A 20,635-nucleotide genomic window follows, 5' to 3' on the forward strand; every position below is an offset into this window, starting at 1 on the left:
GCGATTGTGTGGGTGGATGCGTAGGTGAAAGCGTAAACTTAAAAAACCCCACACACATACACACAGAGAGAGAGAGAGAGAGAGAGAGAGAGAGAGAGAGAGCGTGTGTCTTAAAGAAAGAGGGAGGGAGAGAGATAAGGAGAGAGAGAGCATGTGTCTTAAAGAGAGAGAGAGGGAGCGCGTGTGTTTTAGAGTGAGAGAGAGAGAAAGCGTGTCTTAAAAAAAGAAAATAAAATATCTGGGAGAAAGAAATAGATAACATAGTAGTCATCCACAAAAAAATTTAAACATTTATTTTGGTATAAATTTCGTGAAAGTCGAACAACAAATGTGGAAGTAGTTCGCGGTAATACAAAAAAAGAATTAATTTTTTGTGTTAAAACGGATTTAATATAGACTATATGAGGACCGCGCAAAGCGCGGTCCGAATAGAAAGGCTGGCTTTGAGGACCGCGCTTCGCGCGGTCCGAAAAGCTAGTTAATTTAAAAGCTTTAAGAAACGTTTGCAGGATTTTTAATGCATAATATAATCTTACAGACAATGCGAATGTTTCGGCTAAGGGTTGAGGCTATCTTCAGAACAATACCAATTAATATAATTAAATATAAATTACTAACATAGTTATATAATAATTAAACAAAACAGAAAGTCGAGAGTTGCAGAAAAATAAACATTAAACTAATATAAAACTTAATTAGGCCGGGTCTACAATAGGTGTAGTAAGTTCTAAAGGCCTATGTCCACCATACTAGAAATCGGTTCGAGTTCTCGATCCGAGATCTCGAATAGAATTAGTTGTATTTTAATGACTAGATAGCGTTATAGTCGAGTATGCGAGATTAGGTACGTAAGAAAAACAATATAAAAATATTGTGAAATTCTATGGATGTTGTTGATACAAAAATAATAAAATAAATGAAAAGCGATTGCCAGTTAGACTTAAAATACAAGGTAAATTACCCAATAGGGTCGAAACGTAGCTTCTTTTTTTTAAATAAAAGAATTATCACCTATAGCTAGTGTTGGTCAATCGAGTCTACTTTACCTTGAATAATAATAAAGTTCTAACATTGTCTTTATCCATATTTTTCTGAAAATTAATAATTATGTTTATATAAATTGAACTATAACTACTGAATCTTATTAAATTTAAAACAAAATAAAAAGATTATAAGAGCTAAATTGGATATACATGCTTAATGATTGTGATTATTACACTTAATTTATTTATATTTTACTGATTTTTTATATCTTAACTTTTTAATGCTTAATATATATATATATATATATATACTATATCCTTTTTAAGTTTATTATACTTTAATTATTATAGGAGAGTAGAAATAATCAACCAAAGTTAGCGTCGTAATGTCGTAATCGCACAAGAGAGACTCTTGTGATTGTTTTAATAAACGAAACATTACGCTAGCTTTGGTTGATTATTTCTACTCTTCTATTTTAATAACGAGTGATTAAGATTAATAATTTGGGAATTTTTTAATTATGTAAATTTACATGATAAATAATATATATGTGAATGACTATAATAATATTGGCAACAAGAAATTAAATCTATATAAGTCTAGTAACTAGTATGGAAATATAGGATAAGACAAGATGCATTTTTCTGTTTGAGATTTCTATTCGAGATATTCATTGGAGTTGCTTGTGTTGTACACGATTCGAGTTTTAGTAACTTTTTCTCAGATCGAGAACCATCGTGGACACCAAGCTTAAGTCTTAAGAAATTAAGGTCCTTTACACGGCACCCTTAGGCCGACGTCCCATTGAGCGGAAATTCATAGCGGAACGGAACGCGCGGAACCAGCGCAACCAATCACAGCCATTACGTTTTTTTTACTTCGTCTTTTCCATTTTCCTTATGTCCCATAAAGCGGAATACGCGGAAACGGATTACGCGGAATGATATAAAATCAGCCTTTTTATATTATTTACAATACTTATAATAGTTGGAATAGCTTTTAATATACATATAATAATATATATGATTAACTAGTGAACAATAGAATTTGATTTTTATAACATATATTTTTGACGTAAATGTAAATCTATTTCATGATTGGCTGAAACTTAATTCCGCTACCGCGTTTACCGCTTCATGGGACATTAGAAGAGATACATCAGCGGAATCGCGATGATAAACAAAACACAATAATTAAAAAAATAATACTGTTGACAGATAAATAATTTCTTTAATTATGGAAGCACAAGATATTCTATATAGCGTTTGTCGATTATGGATTTCATTTAGGAATAGATCTTATTCTGCATTTCAAAAGCAAATCATTCGGAAACGAATGCTTAAATTACATTTATTATATGTAATAATTAAACGACATGAGAGAGAATAAAAAGAGAAATAAACGTCAGTATTGGGTACGATCAATATTTTCAGAAGAAAGAAGAATAATGCAGGGAGCGAGCGATAATCTGGTTCGCGAAATGGAATATATAGATAAAGAAAAATATTTCAATTACTTTCGGATGTCATTAGAAACATTTGAAAGATTGCTAAGTATCATTGAACCATATATTACAAAAGAAACTGTTGTTCAAACACCAATTCCTGCGCGCACTCGTTTGCAAGTAACTTTGCGATATTTAGCTTCTGGAAACAGTATAATCTCAATATCATATGCTTTTCGTATTGCATTTTATAATACTGTTTCCAAAATTGTCTCCGAAACTTGTGACGTTATTTGGAATTCTCTTAAAGACGAAGTATTTCTACAACCGAGTGCAGTTAATTGGCAAAACATCGCAGAACATTTTGAAAATATTTGCCAGTTTAACAACTGTATTGGAGCTCTTGATGGAAATCATGTTATCATACAGGTAAAAACTTTTATTTAAATATATTTAAGTATATTGTATAAATTGCACAATTTTTTAATATTAATTTTATTATTAATTTAATTTATTTTACATTTATTTATTTATTTAATTTTTTATTTATTTTACTCTATTATTTATATCATATTTTATTATTTTTTTATTTGATTATAAATTTAATTATTTTTTATTTTATTAATTTTAATATTTTTTTAAAATTTTTTCATTAATCTACATTTTGTATTTTGTAGGCACCACCAAATAGTGGTTCTACATATTATAATTATAAAGGACAATACAGCCTCATTTTTCTTGGAATATGTGATGCTAACAACCGTTTTACTGTTGTGGATATTGGCAGTGAAGAAAGACAATGTGATAGCACAATATTTCAAAATAGCGAATTGGGTAAACGATTCTACGATGAATCGCTTCAATTACCTGCGGCAAAATGTATTAGTGCGAATAGTAATATAAAGTTGCCGTATGTATTAGTCGCAGATGAAGCATTCCTGTTAACTACATTTATGATGAGGCCGTATCCACGAAATAATCTTGACACAAGAAAAAAAGTATTCAATTATAGATTAAGTCATGCTAGACGATCAATAGAATGTGCGTTTGGAATACTCGCTGTTTGATGAAGGATATACGGAAAACCGATAATTGCTTCTGTATCTACAGCTCGAAAAGTTATTCAGACAACAACTGCTTTGCATAACTATGTAATGTCCACTGAAAAGAATTTAGAAGTATCACAATTACAGTATTCTAATTTTACTGCACAGGACCGTGCAGTAATATCTGAAGGTTTGAGAAATCTATCAAGAAATCGCTCTTCAAATCCTGCTGCAGCTAAAAAAATTAGAGAAAATTTTTCAGACTTTTTCAATAAAATTGGCGCGTTGCCATGGCAATGGGATAAAGTACTTAATAATGATTTATAAATATAGCAATTAATGTAAAAAAAAAGATATCAAAATATTTTCAAATAAATTTCATTTAATAAAAATTTAGAAATAAATACATCTCTTAGTCTTACATTTCTATTAGTCTTATATCATTGCACAATTTATGACACATAAATTGACTAGATTTTGATACAAAAATAAAATCAAAGTAACTGCGTTGATCAAAGTACACTATATAATAAAATTTAAGTAAACTAAAATTAAAGTAATTGTTAAACAAAGTAAATTATATAATAAAATTTAAGTGAACACATTTAAGTGTGCATCATTGCACAATTTATGACACATAAATTGACTAGGTTTTGATACAAAATAAAATCAAAGTAACTGCATTGATCAAAGTACACTATATAATAAAATTTAAGTAAACTAAAATTAAAGTAGTTGTTAAACAAAGTAAATTATATAATAAAATTTAAATTTATGAACAAAAATAAACAAAACAACTTATCTTATTAATTATTATGGACAGCATCGCTCTTCAGCTATCATAAGTTCACGTAACTATTAAATTTCCAATAGTTCTTTCTCGATATGGTAAACGACGAAGACCTTCACCTAATCTATATACCTGTAATGGCTGACGTAAAGCTTCTAATAAACTTTCTCCTACATTGTTCTGTTTAGTCCTATCAAGATGCTCTATAAAAATCATATTCAAAATAAGATATAATTTCTAAAAAATTAATATATTAACACGAATACAATTTATTTTAAATTACTTCGTTTCTTTGATGTTCTTGATAAATTAGCTTTTGATAATGCAACTGTATTTAAAAAAAGAGGTGTGGATATCGATTTATTAAGTGTCATTTTTAGCGATATTAACTGGTGTGACGTTTCAGATGAACTTTCATCTAAACTGATTTTCGATTTAGAACAGCTGCTGATGTCAAATTGAGAATTGGAGTCTGATGTACTTGGTAATAATGTTGATTTAAATGGCAGAGAACTGATAGCGCTATAAAATGATATACATGTATTATGTATATATTTTCAATATACATACATTGAAATAGCTATATTTATTATTATATGCTTTATTATATGTAAAATGTTGCTTACGCTTCTGTGGTTAACACTGCTTCCAAAAACTGCATCCGTTCAAAGTAACGAAAGAAAGTTTTTCTTAAATTTTGTGCAGTGACTGTATCGGATCCACTTCGAACAGAAGTTTTAAACTTTTTTCTTGCTTTTACATAAGTATCTCATAAATCCTTCTATCGATTCTTTACCTATTTAATAGTAGCATTACCTTTGATTGCAAAATATTCATTATATATTATTATTACAAACTATTTATTACATTTTTCTTACTATTTGTAAATCTATATATATATATATATAAAATAAAACGTAAAATATTATATTAAATCACCTCCTCCCATCCTATTTGAAATCTCCAACCAAAGTGCATCTTTTTTCAAATTCGTCCAATCTTGTAATGGTAACTTGTAGTTCCAAAGAGCAGGTCTCTCAAATACTAACTTAATAAGAGTTTCATCAGTACCATCATCAGATTTTGTTTCAACATTATTTTCGACAGGGATTACGGCTATATTCGCTGATGTATTTATTTCTAAATTTTCATTGTGACTATATTGTGGGACTGCAATGTAAAAGATTTTTATTAAAATTATAATAAATAAAATGATTTGTAATTATAGTAAAAAATAAATCATATACTCATTCTTGTTACATGGTTATCATCAATATGTAACAAGTGATTCTCTTCTCTATAACTTTCAAAACATTTGTGTTCTTCAATATTGGCGCAGAAACCAACATTCATTATCCAACCGCAATAGCCGCATTTTATTTTCTATAAACATTTATATACATTCTAGATGAATATTACTTTCATTAATATCCTATTATAAATATCTAATTATTAACCTTTTATTTTATTATATACTTACAGATTTTCTATTCATAATTATAACTAAAATTGAGGTTATCCGGGAATATTTCTTTATTCCGCGAATTACAGCGGTAAAATAACGGAACGACATGAAAAGAGCGGAATGGCTGTGATTGGTCGCGCTGGTTCCGCGCGTTCCGTTCCGCTATGAATTTCCGCTCAATGGGACGTCGGCCTTAATCGGGTTTAATAACATCCGTAATTGTAAGACTGGCCAATCACAGCCGTTCCATTCTTCAGGGGAATGGCTGTGATTGACCAGTTTTACAACTATGGATGTTATTAAACCCGATTAAGGGTGCCGTGTATTTGACCTTATTGATCAGGGGGTCAATTGTGTAATTTTTTCTAAAGTGAAAATGTGAAAAGTGAAAAATTTCTTCCAATCACACATCGATTTTCTTTTAAAATCAATGCGTGATTGGAAGAAATTTTTCACTTTTTACATTTTTACTTTAGAAAAAGTTATATAATCGACGCCCAGGCCGGGTCTACAATAGGTGTAATAAACTCTAAAGCGGGGAGTACACTCTTGCATAAGCGTATAAGCATATGCATAAGAAATTCGATTGGTTGAATTTCTTATGCATACGTTCATGGACTAATCAAGATTCTTATGTTTACGCTTATACGCTTATGCAAAAGTGTGTGCTCCCGCTTCATGTTTACGGTTATGCGTCTATGCAAAAGTGTGTGCTTACTGCTTTACATCATGATTTCTAGGGACTCTATTGCTGCGCGGGAAAAAGTGACGCAATAAGAAGGAGTTCATTGTTTGGCTACCACATTCCTTCTGCTTCACGCGATATTGCATCCTCTGTGCCTTTGTGCAGAAACCCAAGAATCACGTTATCACTAAGCGGTTTGGTCTATTAAACGCAGCACGCGGCAATAATAAGAGAAAGTACATGTGCCTCAGTGAGCTCGTATTAAAATCATTCAAGTTACATAAAACTCATTACGATTTATGTGTAAAACGCAGATCATCACTATACTATTTTAACTTGCTGATTGCCATCTCGACATTTATTCTTCATCGGTTGCTGCGAAAAATCAAGAAGACGAAAAGGAGAACAACCTAATCTATCTTCAATAAATTTGTTTTTTAAACAAATATAGATAGTTATCTTACATTAGTGATTTGCGAATATATATGGGAATACATTCGGTAAGTTTTGAGATTTTTTCTCCTTTTTAAGTAATAAGTATTTTTGCTTCATTTGGAAATACCTAAGATGTATACACTTCTTTTTATATACTAGGTATTAGATCGATAAAAACTGACTTGTTCTAGAAATATCCAGAATGAGAATCTAGAAATACAACTATTATAAATGGTGTGTATGTTCGAGATTACTGGTTTTAAAATGCATTTATCAGGAAGATTTGGAATATTTTTCCTTTTGTTACTATGGCGGTTGATGTCAGTGATCATAGTACAAACTGCTCATGTGCCAGACGAATACTGGCAATCCCTCGAAGTAGCTCATCATCTGGCATTCAATTATGGATATCTTACATGGGAATGGACAATAATGATTCGCAGTTACATTTATCCATTTTTTATATCAATTCTGTATTGTACACTTGCTTTTCTTTCATTAGATTTCACATTGTTATTAACAATGTTGCCTCGTGTTTTTCAAGCTACTTTCGCTGCTTATGGTGATTATAGATTTTATAAGTGGACCAAATGCAAGTGGATGTTGTTGGTCCTATGCTCAAATTGGTATTGGTACTACTGTGCTTCGAGAACACTGATAAATTCAGTGGAGACTGTCTGCACTACAATAGCATTATCAATATTCCCATGGCAAGATAATCGTGTGCAAAGTACAAAGTTTTTATGGATTGTAGGCTTTCTCTGTATGATAAGACCTACTGCTGCAATTATATGGTTTCCATTATGCTTACATCACATTTGTTCAAATGTAGAAAAGAAAGCATTACTTGGTCATTATGCAATGATAGGTACTTCTTGTTTCTTGATTTCTGTATCAGTAGATAGTTACTGTTATGGAAAATTTGTGATAACCCCTTGGAAGTTTTTCCAAATAAATGTGCTTAAAAGTGTCGGAGACTCATATGGCAAAGAACATACATTATGGTATATCTTTGTTGGTTTACCTGTAATACTAGGGTTATATTACATTCCATTTTTGATTGCTGTTTGGCAAATATTTAAACATCCTGCTTACTTCCATCGAGAATTAATTATGTTTGTAATAATCGGTTGGACGCTATTCGTCTATTCTTTTTTGTCTCATAAAGAATTTCGATTTATTTTACCGCTTTTGCCGATGTTAATTTATATAAGTTCCGCTTGCACTCGACGTTTAAACGTTAGAATTACGGCATTTGCACGTAAAAGTATTTTAGCATTATTAATATGCAGCAACATTGTACCCGGATTTTATTTTTCCTTGATTCATCAACGGGGCACCTTAAATGTAATGGAGCTCTTACAGCAGGAAATTTATGCTATTCCTTCACCAATAAATGTGTTAATTCTCACTCCTTGTCATGCTATGCCATTATATAGTCATTTGCATGTAAATGTATCGGTAAAATTTTTAACTTGCAAACCTAATTTAGATAATTCTAATGATTACCTTGATGAAGCAGATCAATTTTTTGCAAATCCAACACTTTGGCTTGATAATAATTATGTTAATAATAAAAATGCTACATTACCAACTTATGTAATAATATTTGATAATGTTGTGAATGAAATAATTGACTTTTTATATAGATATAAACTAATTGCCAAAATATTTTATACACATTTTCCACAATCCAATTATGGAGAATATGTATTATTGTATAAAAATGTAACATTTATTTAAAGAATGATGTACATTTTATATATGTAAATGTTAATGAAGTAAACGTTTATTTATATCAGAATAATAAACGTGTCATAAAATGTATATTTCTATAATTTAGTTCATAATTAGTTTCAAAATATATTTTAAAGGTTTCATATATTAGTAAAATATATTTAAAGTTTCATATATTAGTTTCAAAATATATTTAGTCTATAATTAGTTTCAAAATATATTCAAATATTTTAAATATATAATTTCAAAAATTCGGATTAATAAAAAATTTTTTTTTATATTTTATAATTTATTTAGAAGAAACTTTATTTTTACTTTTAATATTGAAATAGTGCTATTTTTTCTTTCTTATTCTTTTATATAAAATATTCGAGTTATTCTTTTATATAAAATATTCGAGTTATTCTTTTATATAAAATATTCGATTTATTACATTATTATATAATATTATTTAATAAATTATTTATTGTATAGAGTACTAGAACAGGACACCTAATTATCTTTACTTCTGACAAGATAAAAATACTTTAAATATAATTTAAATGTTGAGATAAACATTTCGATTTTGATTGCTTATAACTCAGTTACAAATTATATTAATTTACAAAAAAATATTTTTGTCATTTGAAACCAGACGCTGTTTCTTATATTTTTGCAGGGTTGGGAAAGTTACTTTATAAAAGTAATTAGTTACAGTTACAGTTTTTTTCATTAAAAAGTAACTAGTTACAGTTAAAAGTTACCAATCCTGAAAAGTAACGCGTTACAGTTACAGTTACTTAAAAAGTAACGAGTCGTTACTTTGTAGTTACTTTCTTGCGATGAAAATAAAATATCAGATCTATACTTAATAAAAGAAATTTAAAGGTAAAAGAATGAAATCATATACATATAAATATGTTCTCTAAATACATTTTTATTATATATAGTTATTTATTATAATTATACATTATTACTTATTATAAGAATTAAAATTATAAAAGTCTTTAACATTTCGAGAGCATTATAGAGTTTCTATTTATATTGTATATACACATAGTATATAATGAAGCTATAATGATCTCTTTCTTCTCACAAATTAATTTTTTCATCATTCCGAGAATATTTACTTCTTATGTGAAAATCTTATATTTTGCCGATATCGAAATGCCGCAAGTCGATTTATAAAGCATCAAAACGAGATCACAAGAAAACTGAAATCGTTATCGTGGTCCCAGATTTTTAGGCTGACCTAGGACGACAGATATGAGAGATATATCTAGCTACAGACGTTATAATATCGATATTGAGAAATCGGAAAATCGTAGCCCCGGCGAAATATTTAAGTAACTACACTAGAAAACAGCTCTTTCTTTGTTTAGTATCCTTCTTTTATATTGTCTCGTCAAAGTAAACAGAAACGCACAATATTTTACGTTGCTTTGGATTATTGAGATTACCTACAAAATCTTATAACAAATTTAACTCCCTTAATTATATCCTCTTAAATAACTTCCTTTTTTCTCATGCTTTATAATTTTATACGCCTACGTCATTTAATATCAGATAGCCTTAGTAAAAAGAATTGCAGATTTTCTAAATAAACTAAAATAAAATTATAATGTATTCTTTCTAATTTATAAAAATTACAGCTTTCTTTACAAATTCCACTCATATAAAAGCAATACAATTTCATACGTGCTTTTTTTAGCATGAAAATTATTTACTCATTCAAACTTTAAATTTTTACGATCATTTTTTAATATATACAGGGTGTCCCAAAGCACCCTTAACAACGCTCGTGAGGTGATAGAGGAGATTAAGATGAACAAAAAAGTCTTATACCATTTTGCGATATTTGCAATTATAAGCGAAATATTTAATGTTAAATTCAGGCAAATAAGAGCCCGCTAAGGGCTCTTATTTGACTTTAAATAATTTAATTCGTTATAACGGGTACACTGGGTCGTGTTATAGTTTGAGCGGCTCGAGCGCTTTCCTTAGCGGGCTCTTATTTGCCTGACTTTAACATTCTGTGGCGATAAATGCCACAAACATATTAAAGTACATATAATATAAAATTTACACGAAATAAAAATATATGACAAGCGACGAGTGTTAAGAATATCGCGACCGGTGACACAAAATAATAAATAAATAAATAAGCGTCTAGCATGACGAAGGTAGATTATGATTTCCGAACAGAATAAAAAGCGAAAGTTCTTCATAATAATAGATAGGCTAATCACCTAAAAATAAAAATAAGGTCGTGGAAAAATCGAGAGAAGCAAGACAATACGCGGCCTCGAAGGGCAGATAGATTTTGACTCGCGCTCGCGATACACGGTTTTCCTCGGTGGAGAGTAAAAGTCTGTATCTGATAATCCGAATAAACGCAGTAAAAGACAATATAATTATAACACCTATTAACTATTCCGTCTTAACGATCCTCTCCCGATTCGCGATATTGATAGAACAATAATTAACGAGCTAAGCTACACACGCTCGCCCAAAATTCAATATTTCGCTTATAATTGCAAATATCGCAAAATGGTATAAGACTTTTTTGTTCATCTCGATCTCCTCTATCATCTCACGAGTGTTGTTAAGGGTGCTTTGGGACACCCTGTATAAATTCATATCTTGACACTTTTTTTTATTATAATTCTTGTTAATATAAATTGATACAATGGATCTGTTTTTTGTTCCTGAACTGCTGCACTAGTTCAGAGGTTATCTTTTTTGCTCGACATTGGAAAGAAAAGGACAACCTCTGAACTAGTGCAGCAGTTCAGGAACAAAAAACAAAAAACAGACCCAATATGTTATAATTTATTAACGATTTAATATTTAAAATTTTAATAAAAATTTTTATTAATTTTTAAGAGGATTTGATACTCAATTGTGTCATCGTTGAGATGTGCTCTTTGAGGCGTTAATACTAAACCACCAACGCTAAACATTCGTTCCACAGATGCACTGCTCGGAAGTGCCGTATTATATTTAATAAAAAGTTTTTTAATTGTAATGTAATCTTTTAATGTATTAACATTGCAATTACTTGATTTCAAGAATCGGTACAGTTCTTCTTGTGTAGACTCGACTTCTTTTGTTTGCTGGTCAAAAGCAAAAAAGTCATCGTTGTTGAGATTTTCATCGTTTGGAGAACTCTCAGTGGAACGAATTCCTAATAGGTCTTCTAAATAAGTTTTAGCGAGTTTTTTTTCTTCTCCATGTATCCAATTTAATTTAAATTTGGGATGCAAACAACTTGCAATAATAAGTTTTTTTTTTTTCAAACAATGAGGAAAATCTAAAATTATACAGTCAGAAGTCAGAATCAATGAATATTGTTTTCTAAAAATAATAAATAACATGTTCATTAAAATAACAAATTACCTTTTATTTAAACCTTGTTGAAGAGCTGCGATTAATGATTGGCAATGCGTAATTTCATTTTTATTAAGTTTCTCTAATTTTTCTTTTAATGTTTTTAAGATCGGTAATAAGTATCCCATATACATCCCTTTCTCGCTTTGCAATATATCTAAAGATTGTGCTAAAGGTTTCATTACCTAAACGAAATAAAACGAGAAAAAGGTACACGTTATTAGTTATTAAATACATATTACAATCTTTATATATACATATTTATATATTTATGTTTCATATTAACAACTTATAAATTTATCTAAATACCTGACAATATTCTTCTATGAATTTCATTTCATTTTCAGTCAATCTTTGCAAATTACAATGATCAAGGCATTGATTGATTTGGTCGGGATCATTTTTTAAAAATGTTGCTAGTTGCATTACAGAATCAAAAGTAGAGTTCCATCTACGAAAATAAAAAAAGATGAAGGTATATTAGAAACTTATAATTTGAAAAAATATTTATATATACTCATATGCAGAATTAAATAAAAACATGATTAAAATTAAAAAACAGTAAATATGCAATTTATTTAGTTATAAAATTGAAGACAGTTGTAATGTTTTTTACTATTGTGTCGAGAGAATATCTATGGAAAAATAATATTGATATACATATAAGCCACTGCGTGACTTGTACATAAACATTGCGAATATTATTTTTAGACACTGATAAAAATCATTAGGTACATCTATTATCATTCTAAGATCAAATAAGTTTCATATTTACAATCTAACGCAATAATAAATTTTTTTACCTGGTAATAACAGGAGTTTTTAAATAGACACCTAAAATTTCTTTTATTTTGTCAGATATTTGTGTAGATTGATTTTGTTTACTCCATAATTTGGTTAATTTAGCAAATGTCAATCTGTATAGTTTTTTATATGAAACATCATTGTCTAGAGCTTTCTCGGAATCTTTTACAGCGACAAGATTTAAACTGTGACTCACACATCTATGATGTGATGGGAGAATAAGCGAATCTTCTGCATCCATATCTTCTATATCATCTTTAATTAAAAGATCACTTAAATCGTGAAATTCTATAGCAGTAGATGTTTCATCTTCGTCCTCGTCTTTTACAAAATTCCTAAAAAATATTTAAAAATTTTACTCTCATGAATTATATTAAAATATTTTATATGTCAATTATGTTTTGTTAATTATATTTTTTATTTTTATTATACTTTAATTATATATATGCTATTATACCTTAATTTTAATTGTTTTAGTTAATTTTTTGTATTATATATAATAAGATAAAAGGAGTATGTAAGCGAGATGAAGAATGCCACATTCGTTTGAATATCCAAAATTAAAATATAAAATGTAAAAAATATACACAATATACTTTGAAACAAACTCTTACCGAAAAGCTTTAACAAAGTTGGATCCACTATCGGTAGTTACATAACACACTTTATTTTGGATATGATACTCGAGAAAGACTGAGTTAATTGCTCGAGCTAAAACATCGTATGTATGTCTGCCTTTCATCCTACGGCAAGCCAATGCAGCTGATTCTCTCTCGAAAGTTACGGGATTCACCCAATGAATAGTTATGCCTAAATAACTCCTATAAATTTAGATTTTCATTTATAAAATTTGAAAAAATTACAATAAAAAAATATAAATATAAAGTAATATTACTAGCCTTTTTGTTTTACTCCACAAATCTGCGGTAGTTGCAACTACTTCTACTTCTGTCAATTTTTTTTCAAGAGCAGCCTTCATTTTATATGTTTCACAAATTTTGTTTCTTAATGTTTTTCTGCACATTATACGGATATGTGAAGGAAGTCCAATTCTAAGTAAATTAATGAATGCTGGACTATCTACAGTAGAAAGAGGTTGAATATCTTCAATAATAAAACGCAGTATCGCTTTATCTACTGCTTTTTGAGTAGCTATTGAGCTCCCAGAGCCCCATCTCTCCAATCTTTGACATTTATTTGGAACATTCGGAGGATCTTCACTTGAATGTTTATTTGATAATTTCAGTTTTGCCTTATCTATGTTTTGCAACAAGTGTGGATGTTTTGCCTATTAATTTTGTTTTGTCTATTAATTTCATACACACACCAGAAAGAGTAAGAAACGGAAAAAGAAGATAGAAATAATTATAATAAAAATGTATCAATAGTCTTCATAATTTAAATATGTACATAAATAATTTCACAATAAAAAGAAAAATAATAACACATAGTAAAATTTTTTTTGAAAAGTAAAAAGAATTTTTACCAAAAATCTTATGAGAAAAATTAAAAATTAGTTTTTAGAAAAGTTTTGTACTAATATTGTATTAATATTTATTTACATTAAAAGAATTTTTACACATGCTTTTCTCAATTTAAACAATTATAAATTTGAAAAAAATGTTTAAAATCGTAATTTAAATAATTCTAATTGTTTAAATTGAAAAAAACGTTGTGTTCAAATCATATATTTAACATATCATACTCTTGTAACTTTTGATACCTATTTTATGCTTTATGCACATTATATTTGCTTCAAGAGGTTGAATGTTTTGTATATTTGAAAATCTAAAAGTTGAATTAAAAAAATTAAAAATATAGCTTACTTATATATATATAATTTTAATTTTATTATACTTATTTATATTGATTTTTTATGTAAAAAAGGGAAATAAATTATTTTTTCAATTTTATTTTAAAATAAAAAGATTTATGGGTTATTATATTCCTTAAATTGTATATAATTTGCATAGATTCGATTCATTAATTTAAATAAAAAAAATTTGAGTGTAAAAATACAAATATCAACATTCCACACTAAACATATTGTTATTATTTGCTTATTCATTATCACAATTGTCAATTCATATTTATTTTTTAAAATTACTAAAATAACAATTATATAAAAGATTGAATTTAATAGAAATACAATAAACCATAGGAATCAGAAATAACCTTACATATTAAAAATAATTTTTTAATAAAAAATTTATGTAAAAACTGATATATTAATATAATTACAATATAACTCTGATATATATTAATTATTAATATATATTCCTCTTTTTCTCCCTTCCGTTCTTTTTCTCCCCTCCCCCTCCCCTCCCCCTCTTTCCTTCTTCCTCTTTTTCTCCCCCCTTTCTACCTCCTTCCCTCCCTTCCTCTCCTTCCCCCTTCCCTCCCCTTCCTTACCTCTCTACTTCCCTTTTCCCTCCCCCTCTCCCTTCCCCTTTCTCTCCCCTCTCCCTCTCCCTCTCTCTTTCTCTCTATTTTTCTATCTCTTTCGCAATCAATCAATCTGACAGAACGGAATCGAATGTACGAGAGCATGTGCTCACAGCTACGATATTTCAACTTATGTCGAGAGTACTATTCTGTTACCAGATTTGGGCGCTCGGCAATGACACACGTATAAAAATCACTATATTCTAGTGACTTTAACGTATACGGCTCCTTCGTCGTGTGTGTCCCCACATCAGGCGCTTCGGCTGCGGCCCAAATCTGGTAACAAATCAGTAGTCGAGAGCAGTTGGGAGCATGTGTATTGAAATGTACAGTACCGATAAAGATACTTGCGCAAGCGCAAGGCTGCCCAACGCGAAGTATAGAGATTTGAAATATATAATAAATATAACTATGAATGTAACTATTGAATTAGTTACTAGTTACCGAAAAAATGTAACTGAAGTTAAGTTACAGTTACAGATAGAGAGAAAGGAACGAAGTTAAGTTAAGTTACTGAAAAAAAGTAACTGTAACTGTAACTTCGTTACAAGTAACGAGTTACTTCCCAACCCTGTATTTTTGGATACTAAAAACAATGGCACAAACTAATTTTTACTAGTATATAAGATTTTTGAAATAATTGAGGTTTAATACGCAAGAAATAGCTTTTTTGCGATATTTAATTGTTTTTGTAAAAAAGATCAACATTTTAAAATTCTAATCAGAAGTTATGAATCTATTGTTCAATCCTTATAAAATGCATTTTTTATTTCGAATAATATATCTTTTGATTATGTAAATAGAGTTTCGCTTAAATATTTCGTCTATAATTATGAAGATATAATTATACTCATAATCATAATTTGTAATTTAGAACTATATATATATATATATCTTTTTCTCTCGATATATATACATAGTGTAATGTAATGTGATAGATTACATTGTACAATTTCTATATAGGATGCCTTATTTTGATTAGCTACTTTGAATTTTTCGAAACAAATGCATTTTTGAAAAAATCTTCTAGACAAAAGTTGCGTTCGAAAATAGAATGCATTCTCTCTCTTTCTATATCATTGATTGTGAGAGAAGTGATACAGAAAGAAGGAATGCACTCGGGTGCATTTGGAAAAATGTAGCTAAAAGGGAACAATGATAAAATCAATTTTAGAAAGTTTTATTTCAAAAAATCTTTCTCGAGGGCTCTTTATACATGAGAAATAGTTTCCAACTTTAAACCTTTCATAAAATAGCTAAAAAGTAAGAAATTGAATTTCTTTTTAATTGAACAAATTATGGAATTAACATTAATTATGGAACAAATACTTAAGAAAATAGCCAATTAATGTTTAGCGAAATGCAAAGATAATGAAATAACAAATCATGTGTAAAGCATATATGATTGTTGCGTTATATTTGCATTTAACTAAATGTCACCATTAATTAGCTATTTTTATTAATTAAATACACTATAATTAATGATCCGATGAAAAAATTGCAATAAACTTTTCCACTTGCATTGTAGCAACAACATTACTTGTATCATTTTTGGGACACTAATATATGTATCAAAAATATAAACTCATATGATGGTTATTAATTCAGACAATATTTATTACTTATAATATATTAAAGGAAATTTGTTTTGTATAATAGACCATATAAAATAAAACAAAATAAATCTTATACTATACAGGGTGTCATTTAATTCGCGCCCACTAAGTATGTACATAGCATTATTTCTTATCAAAAAATAAGTTGAAGTCTGGAACGATTTTTTTCATAACAATAAAAACACTTTAGTTTGTCACTGAAGATGGTTAAATAATAACCATCAACGTTTGACAACTGATTGCTGTTTCATTACTTTATTACAATTTACACCAAGATCGTGTACGTGCTCTTTGCCCATTTGTTATTCTTTAAAACTTAATAAAAAAGTAATTATTGAATAGTGTAATATCAAACAGCGCCAATATAAAACTCGGCACTATTTCATCATATTTTATTCAATAACTCTTTATAATAAAAAATCGTTCAAGACTTATTTTTTGGTAATTTTCCTCTTGGCTTTCGGTTTTAGTTTTTATGAGTTTTCAATTTCTAAATTGGCACTCTATTTTTTTCATATGATTATTGAATGATCTTTGAAGTTTATTCCACATATGAGAAGAGTCGACAATGCGACGCCCTTGAGCGCATGCTTTCCTGGATACAATTTATATCCAGAGGGCTATTCTCCAGATAACAAAATGATTGTTATTTTCGCAAAGTTCGACATTTTTACTACACGTATCTGTATTTGAATTTGACTCCAGGCATTGCATCGTAGATACTAACGATCGGATACTAACTTTAATAACCAGAACGCACATGCAAATCGTTCTGAGAGAAGATATTTTTAAAAGCAACTAGCAGACGAATATATCGTCTCTGGTATAAAATATATTTTTTTAATAACCAGAACGCACATGCAAATTGTTCTGGGAGAAGATATTTTAGAAGCAACTAGCAGACGAATGGATCGTCTTTGGCATGAAATATCTTTTTTTGTTACTACTGCAACTTTTTATAACTATTATTACTACTATTGTACTATCAATTCAATTCAATTCAAGTTTATTCCGGACTCCCCTTGAGGTTTCCGGGGCGTTTTCAAGGGACCGCCAAACCCCTTACATCCTCCTTTTCTCGTTACAATATGTTACAATATGTTGCATATGCGGCGCTTTTTTCTGATAGGAGCGTTTCCAAACTTCTACGGTCCCTTTTATTCTATTCGCACCTTCTCTCCCTTTTCCTCCTTTCATCTCCTTACTCCTTGTCTCCAATTCCTCTCCTTCCTGTTTTTCCATTTTCTCCTTTTTTCAACCGAACCTGCCTCCCTCCTTTTCCTCACTTCTCCATCTCCTCCTTCACCTTTTCCTGGCAGGCATGTGGGGTGATTGGCCCGACTTGGATTCGAACCTGGGACCTTAGGTATACTGTCTTACGACTTAACCCACTGGTCTACCATTTCACCCTATTGTACTATTGTAACTACTATTTATTACTACTATAATATTTCTATTACTAATAATTATTTAAAATAAGCAAGTGACTGCTTTATTTATCAGAAATTGTTATTTTTTGAAATTATATATATATATATTTATTTATGTAAAAAATTTTATAAAAATTGAACCCCATAAATATTGAATAAGAATGAGTATTATTAGAATATATCGCAAAAAATTTATAGATGGAGGAATTTGAAAATTTCAAAATCATGTTTATTTTTAGAATGATCTCAAGAATACAAATATAAGTTTCACTGTGGACATCAGTTGCAGGACACCCTATACATACATACATATATACATACATACAATATATATATATATATATATATATGTATATATGTATTATGTATGTATGTATATACAGGGTGTCCTGCAACTGATGTCCACAGTGAAACTTTGTATTTTTGAGATCATTTTAAAAATAAAGATGATTTTGAAATTTTCAATGATTTTCAATATTTTCTTCATCTATAAATTTTTTGCGATATTCTAATATAAATATATATATATATGTCTAGGGGCAGTTTTCGGGACATTTTTATACCATCTGATTTTATTATTTTATATTACGTATAACATTAATATAAACCGGGTGGTAGCATACTTTTTTTTATATGCCTTTTTTTAGCCAATTTAATTATGTACAAAAAGACAGGTTTCAGGACTTTTTCTTATTTTGTATATATTACACTATAATTCAACAAAATCACTTCTTAATAATGGAAATACACTTAAAAAAGAAAAATTAATAATCCTAATTGTAAAAAATTGAGTTTAATACATATAAACGGCAAAAATAGAATAATGTCCTGAAATGTATCTTTTGACATATATATGACTTTATATAAATAGACAGTTTCTAGAACTATTCTTTTATTATGTACAAATCTCACTATATAATTGAACCAATTGCTTTTTATTAATAGAAATCTGTTTAAGAACAAGAACTAATAATTTCAATTGTAATTAAAAGCATTTAACATTTTTGAAAGTCAAAAATGTAATGATGTCCTGAAATATGTTTTCCATAGCAATATGATCTTATGTAAATCCGCAGTTTCCAGGACATTATAATATTTTTAATATTATTTTTAATATGTTAGTTGTGAATTATCTGTAAGGATTTTTTTATATTTTTTTTATCATTATTTAATTTCGAAAATTTGTATTGTGACGGGTTCGAATATATAATATTATATCTATTGAAAATAATGTCCCCAAAACCTGCCACTATATAGTATAAAACAATTTTGAAAACGTGGCAATTTTGACGACATTAAACAAATATTGTCAATTTACTTTATATCTTAACAAATATAATTTTTTTAATATAATTTTATGGCTTAAAGCTAAAAATTGGGTCATTTATATATATATAAAGAAATCCTTAAAGAATTAACATTATAGAAGAATATGAAAAATGATCAAATATAATTGAATAATTTCTTTCGGCTAAAGTTTACAACACCCGACTTAAATCATCATATTTTAAAATATGTATATATGCATTATATGAGATGGTAGATAGCTCTAAATTTTAAGTATAATTATTAAAAATTAATATATAATAATAAATAAAATAAATATAAAAATTATTATATTCATTGAAATATTTCTCTGAAAAAGTGTATTCCCATATATCATCCAATGCAATTATAAAGATGATAAATCGAGTAAGAATAAAATATTATATTTTTCTTTTATAATACAGATAATATACAATATGCTGCATTAAGGCATGCTAAAACACTGTTTCCACTTATGTATTCATTAACTAAATAGCAATAAAAATGTTTATTCGATTTTTTAATACGTCAGCAACACGAAATCATTATTGTTCCAATAGACAGTGCAAGTGAATGCTTTGATCATTCCATTACAAATAACAAAATTCTTTTAGCGGAGACTATAATATTGAACTCTCGCTTAAAAGATTCTCATGCTTTGTAAATGGATTCTCTCATGATATTCGACACTAACTGGATCTATAATTAGAGATATAATTCAAAATAGATATATTGAAGATAGATTCATTCGTCATATGTTTTGATGTATGTATATCTATCTTGAATGTATGTGTATTCTTGAATTATATTTCTAATTATAGATCGTGTAAAGAGGTCTTTATAGAATACATATACACATTAAAACGTATGACACAAAACTAATAAATAGAAATCTATCTTGAATTATGTCTCGAATTATACATTATCTAACAAGTAAACATCAAAATTTATACCAATCAAATATCGCATAATGTCATGTTTTCATATATCTAAATTTTTTTAAATAACAATACAAATGTTTGTTCAATCTTTTAACATGTACAACGTTTTACACATTCAGCAGTACAATCATTATTCCTC

The 20,635-nt window shown here is 28.5% G+C and overlaps 1 protein-coding gene and 2 pseudogenes across 5 annotated transcripts; 1 reads left to right on the forward strand and 2 right to left on the reverse strand.

Annotated features, from left to right (window-relative positions):
* Positions 1-3,563: 3,563 nt before the first annotated feature.
* Positions 3,564-5,827, reverse strand: LOC114945856 (uncharacterized). Its single transcript, XM_085489994.1, has 6 exons — positions 5,745-5,827; positions 5,512-5,647; positions 5,204-5,434; positions 4,891-5,080; positions 4,548-4,786; positions 3,564-4,467 (listed from the first exon to the last, which is right to left on the reverse strand). Exons 1-4 carry the CDS (start codon positions 5,757-5,759, stop codon positions 5,061-5,063), a joined length of 402 nt encoding a protein of 133 aa, XP_085346120.1. The 5' UTR covers positions 5,760-5,827; the 3' UTR covers positions 3,564-4,467; positions 4,548-4,786; positions 4,891-5,060.
* A 468-nt stretch (positions 5,828-6,295) lies between these two features.
* Positions 6,296-8,607, forward strand: LOC146719575 (GPI mannosyltransferase 3 pseudogene; annotated as a pseudogene). Of its 3 annotated transcripts, none has more exons than XR_014926472.1 (3): positions 6,296-6,650; positions 6,729-6,914; positions 7,041-8,607. The product of XR_014926472.1 is annotated as a GPI mannosyltransferase 3 pseudogene, transcript variant X3 (transcript). The 3 variants fall into 3 exon arrangements; XR_014926471.1 differs by having other exon boundaries at positions 6,296-6,390; positions 6,470-6,914; XR_014926470.1 differs by having other exon boundaries at positions 6,296-6,914; positions 7,009-8,607.
* An 875-nt stretch (positions 8,608-9,482) lies between these two features.
* On the reverse strand, positions 9,483-13,563 carry LOC146719576 (uncharacterized; annotated as a pseudogene). The gene is made up of 6 exons (XR_014926473.1): positions 13,374-13,563; positions 12,759-13,094; positions 12,265-12,406; positions 11,965-12,140; positions 11,627-11,878; positions 9,483-9,817 (listed from the first exon to the last, which is right to left on the reverse strand). The product of XR_014926473.1 is annotated as an uncharacterized LOC146719576 (transcript).
* Positions 13,564-20,635: the final 7,072 nt, after the last annotated feature.

Source organism: Nylanderia fulva, unplaced genomic scaffold (genome assembly GCF_048542155.1).
Source record: "Nylanderia fulva isolate GAGA-0341 unplaced genomic scaffold, ASM4854215v1 Scaffold937, whole genome shotgun sequence".
In the NCBI taxonomy this organism is placed as follows: Eukaryota; Metazoa; Arthropoda; class Insecta; order Hymenoptera; family Formicidae; genus Nylanderia; species Nylanderia fulva.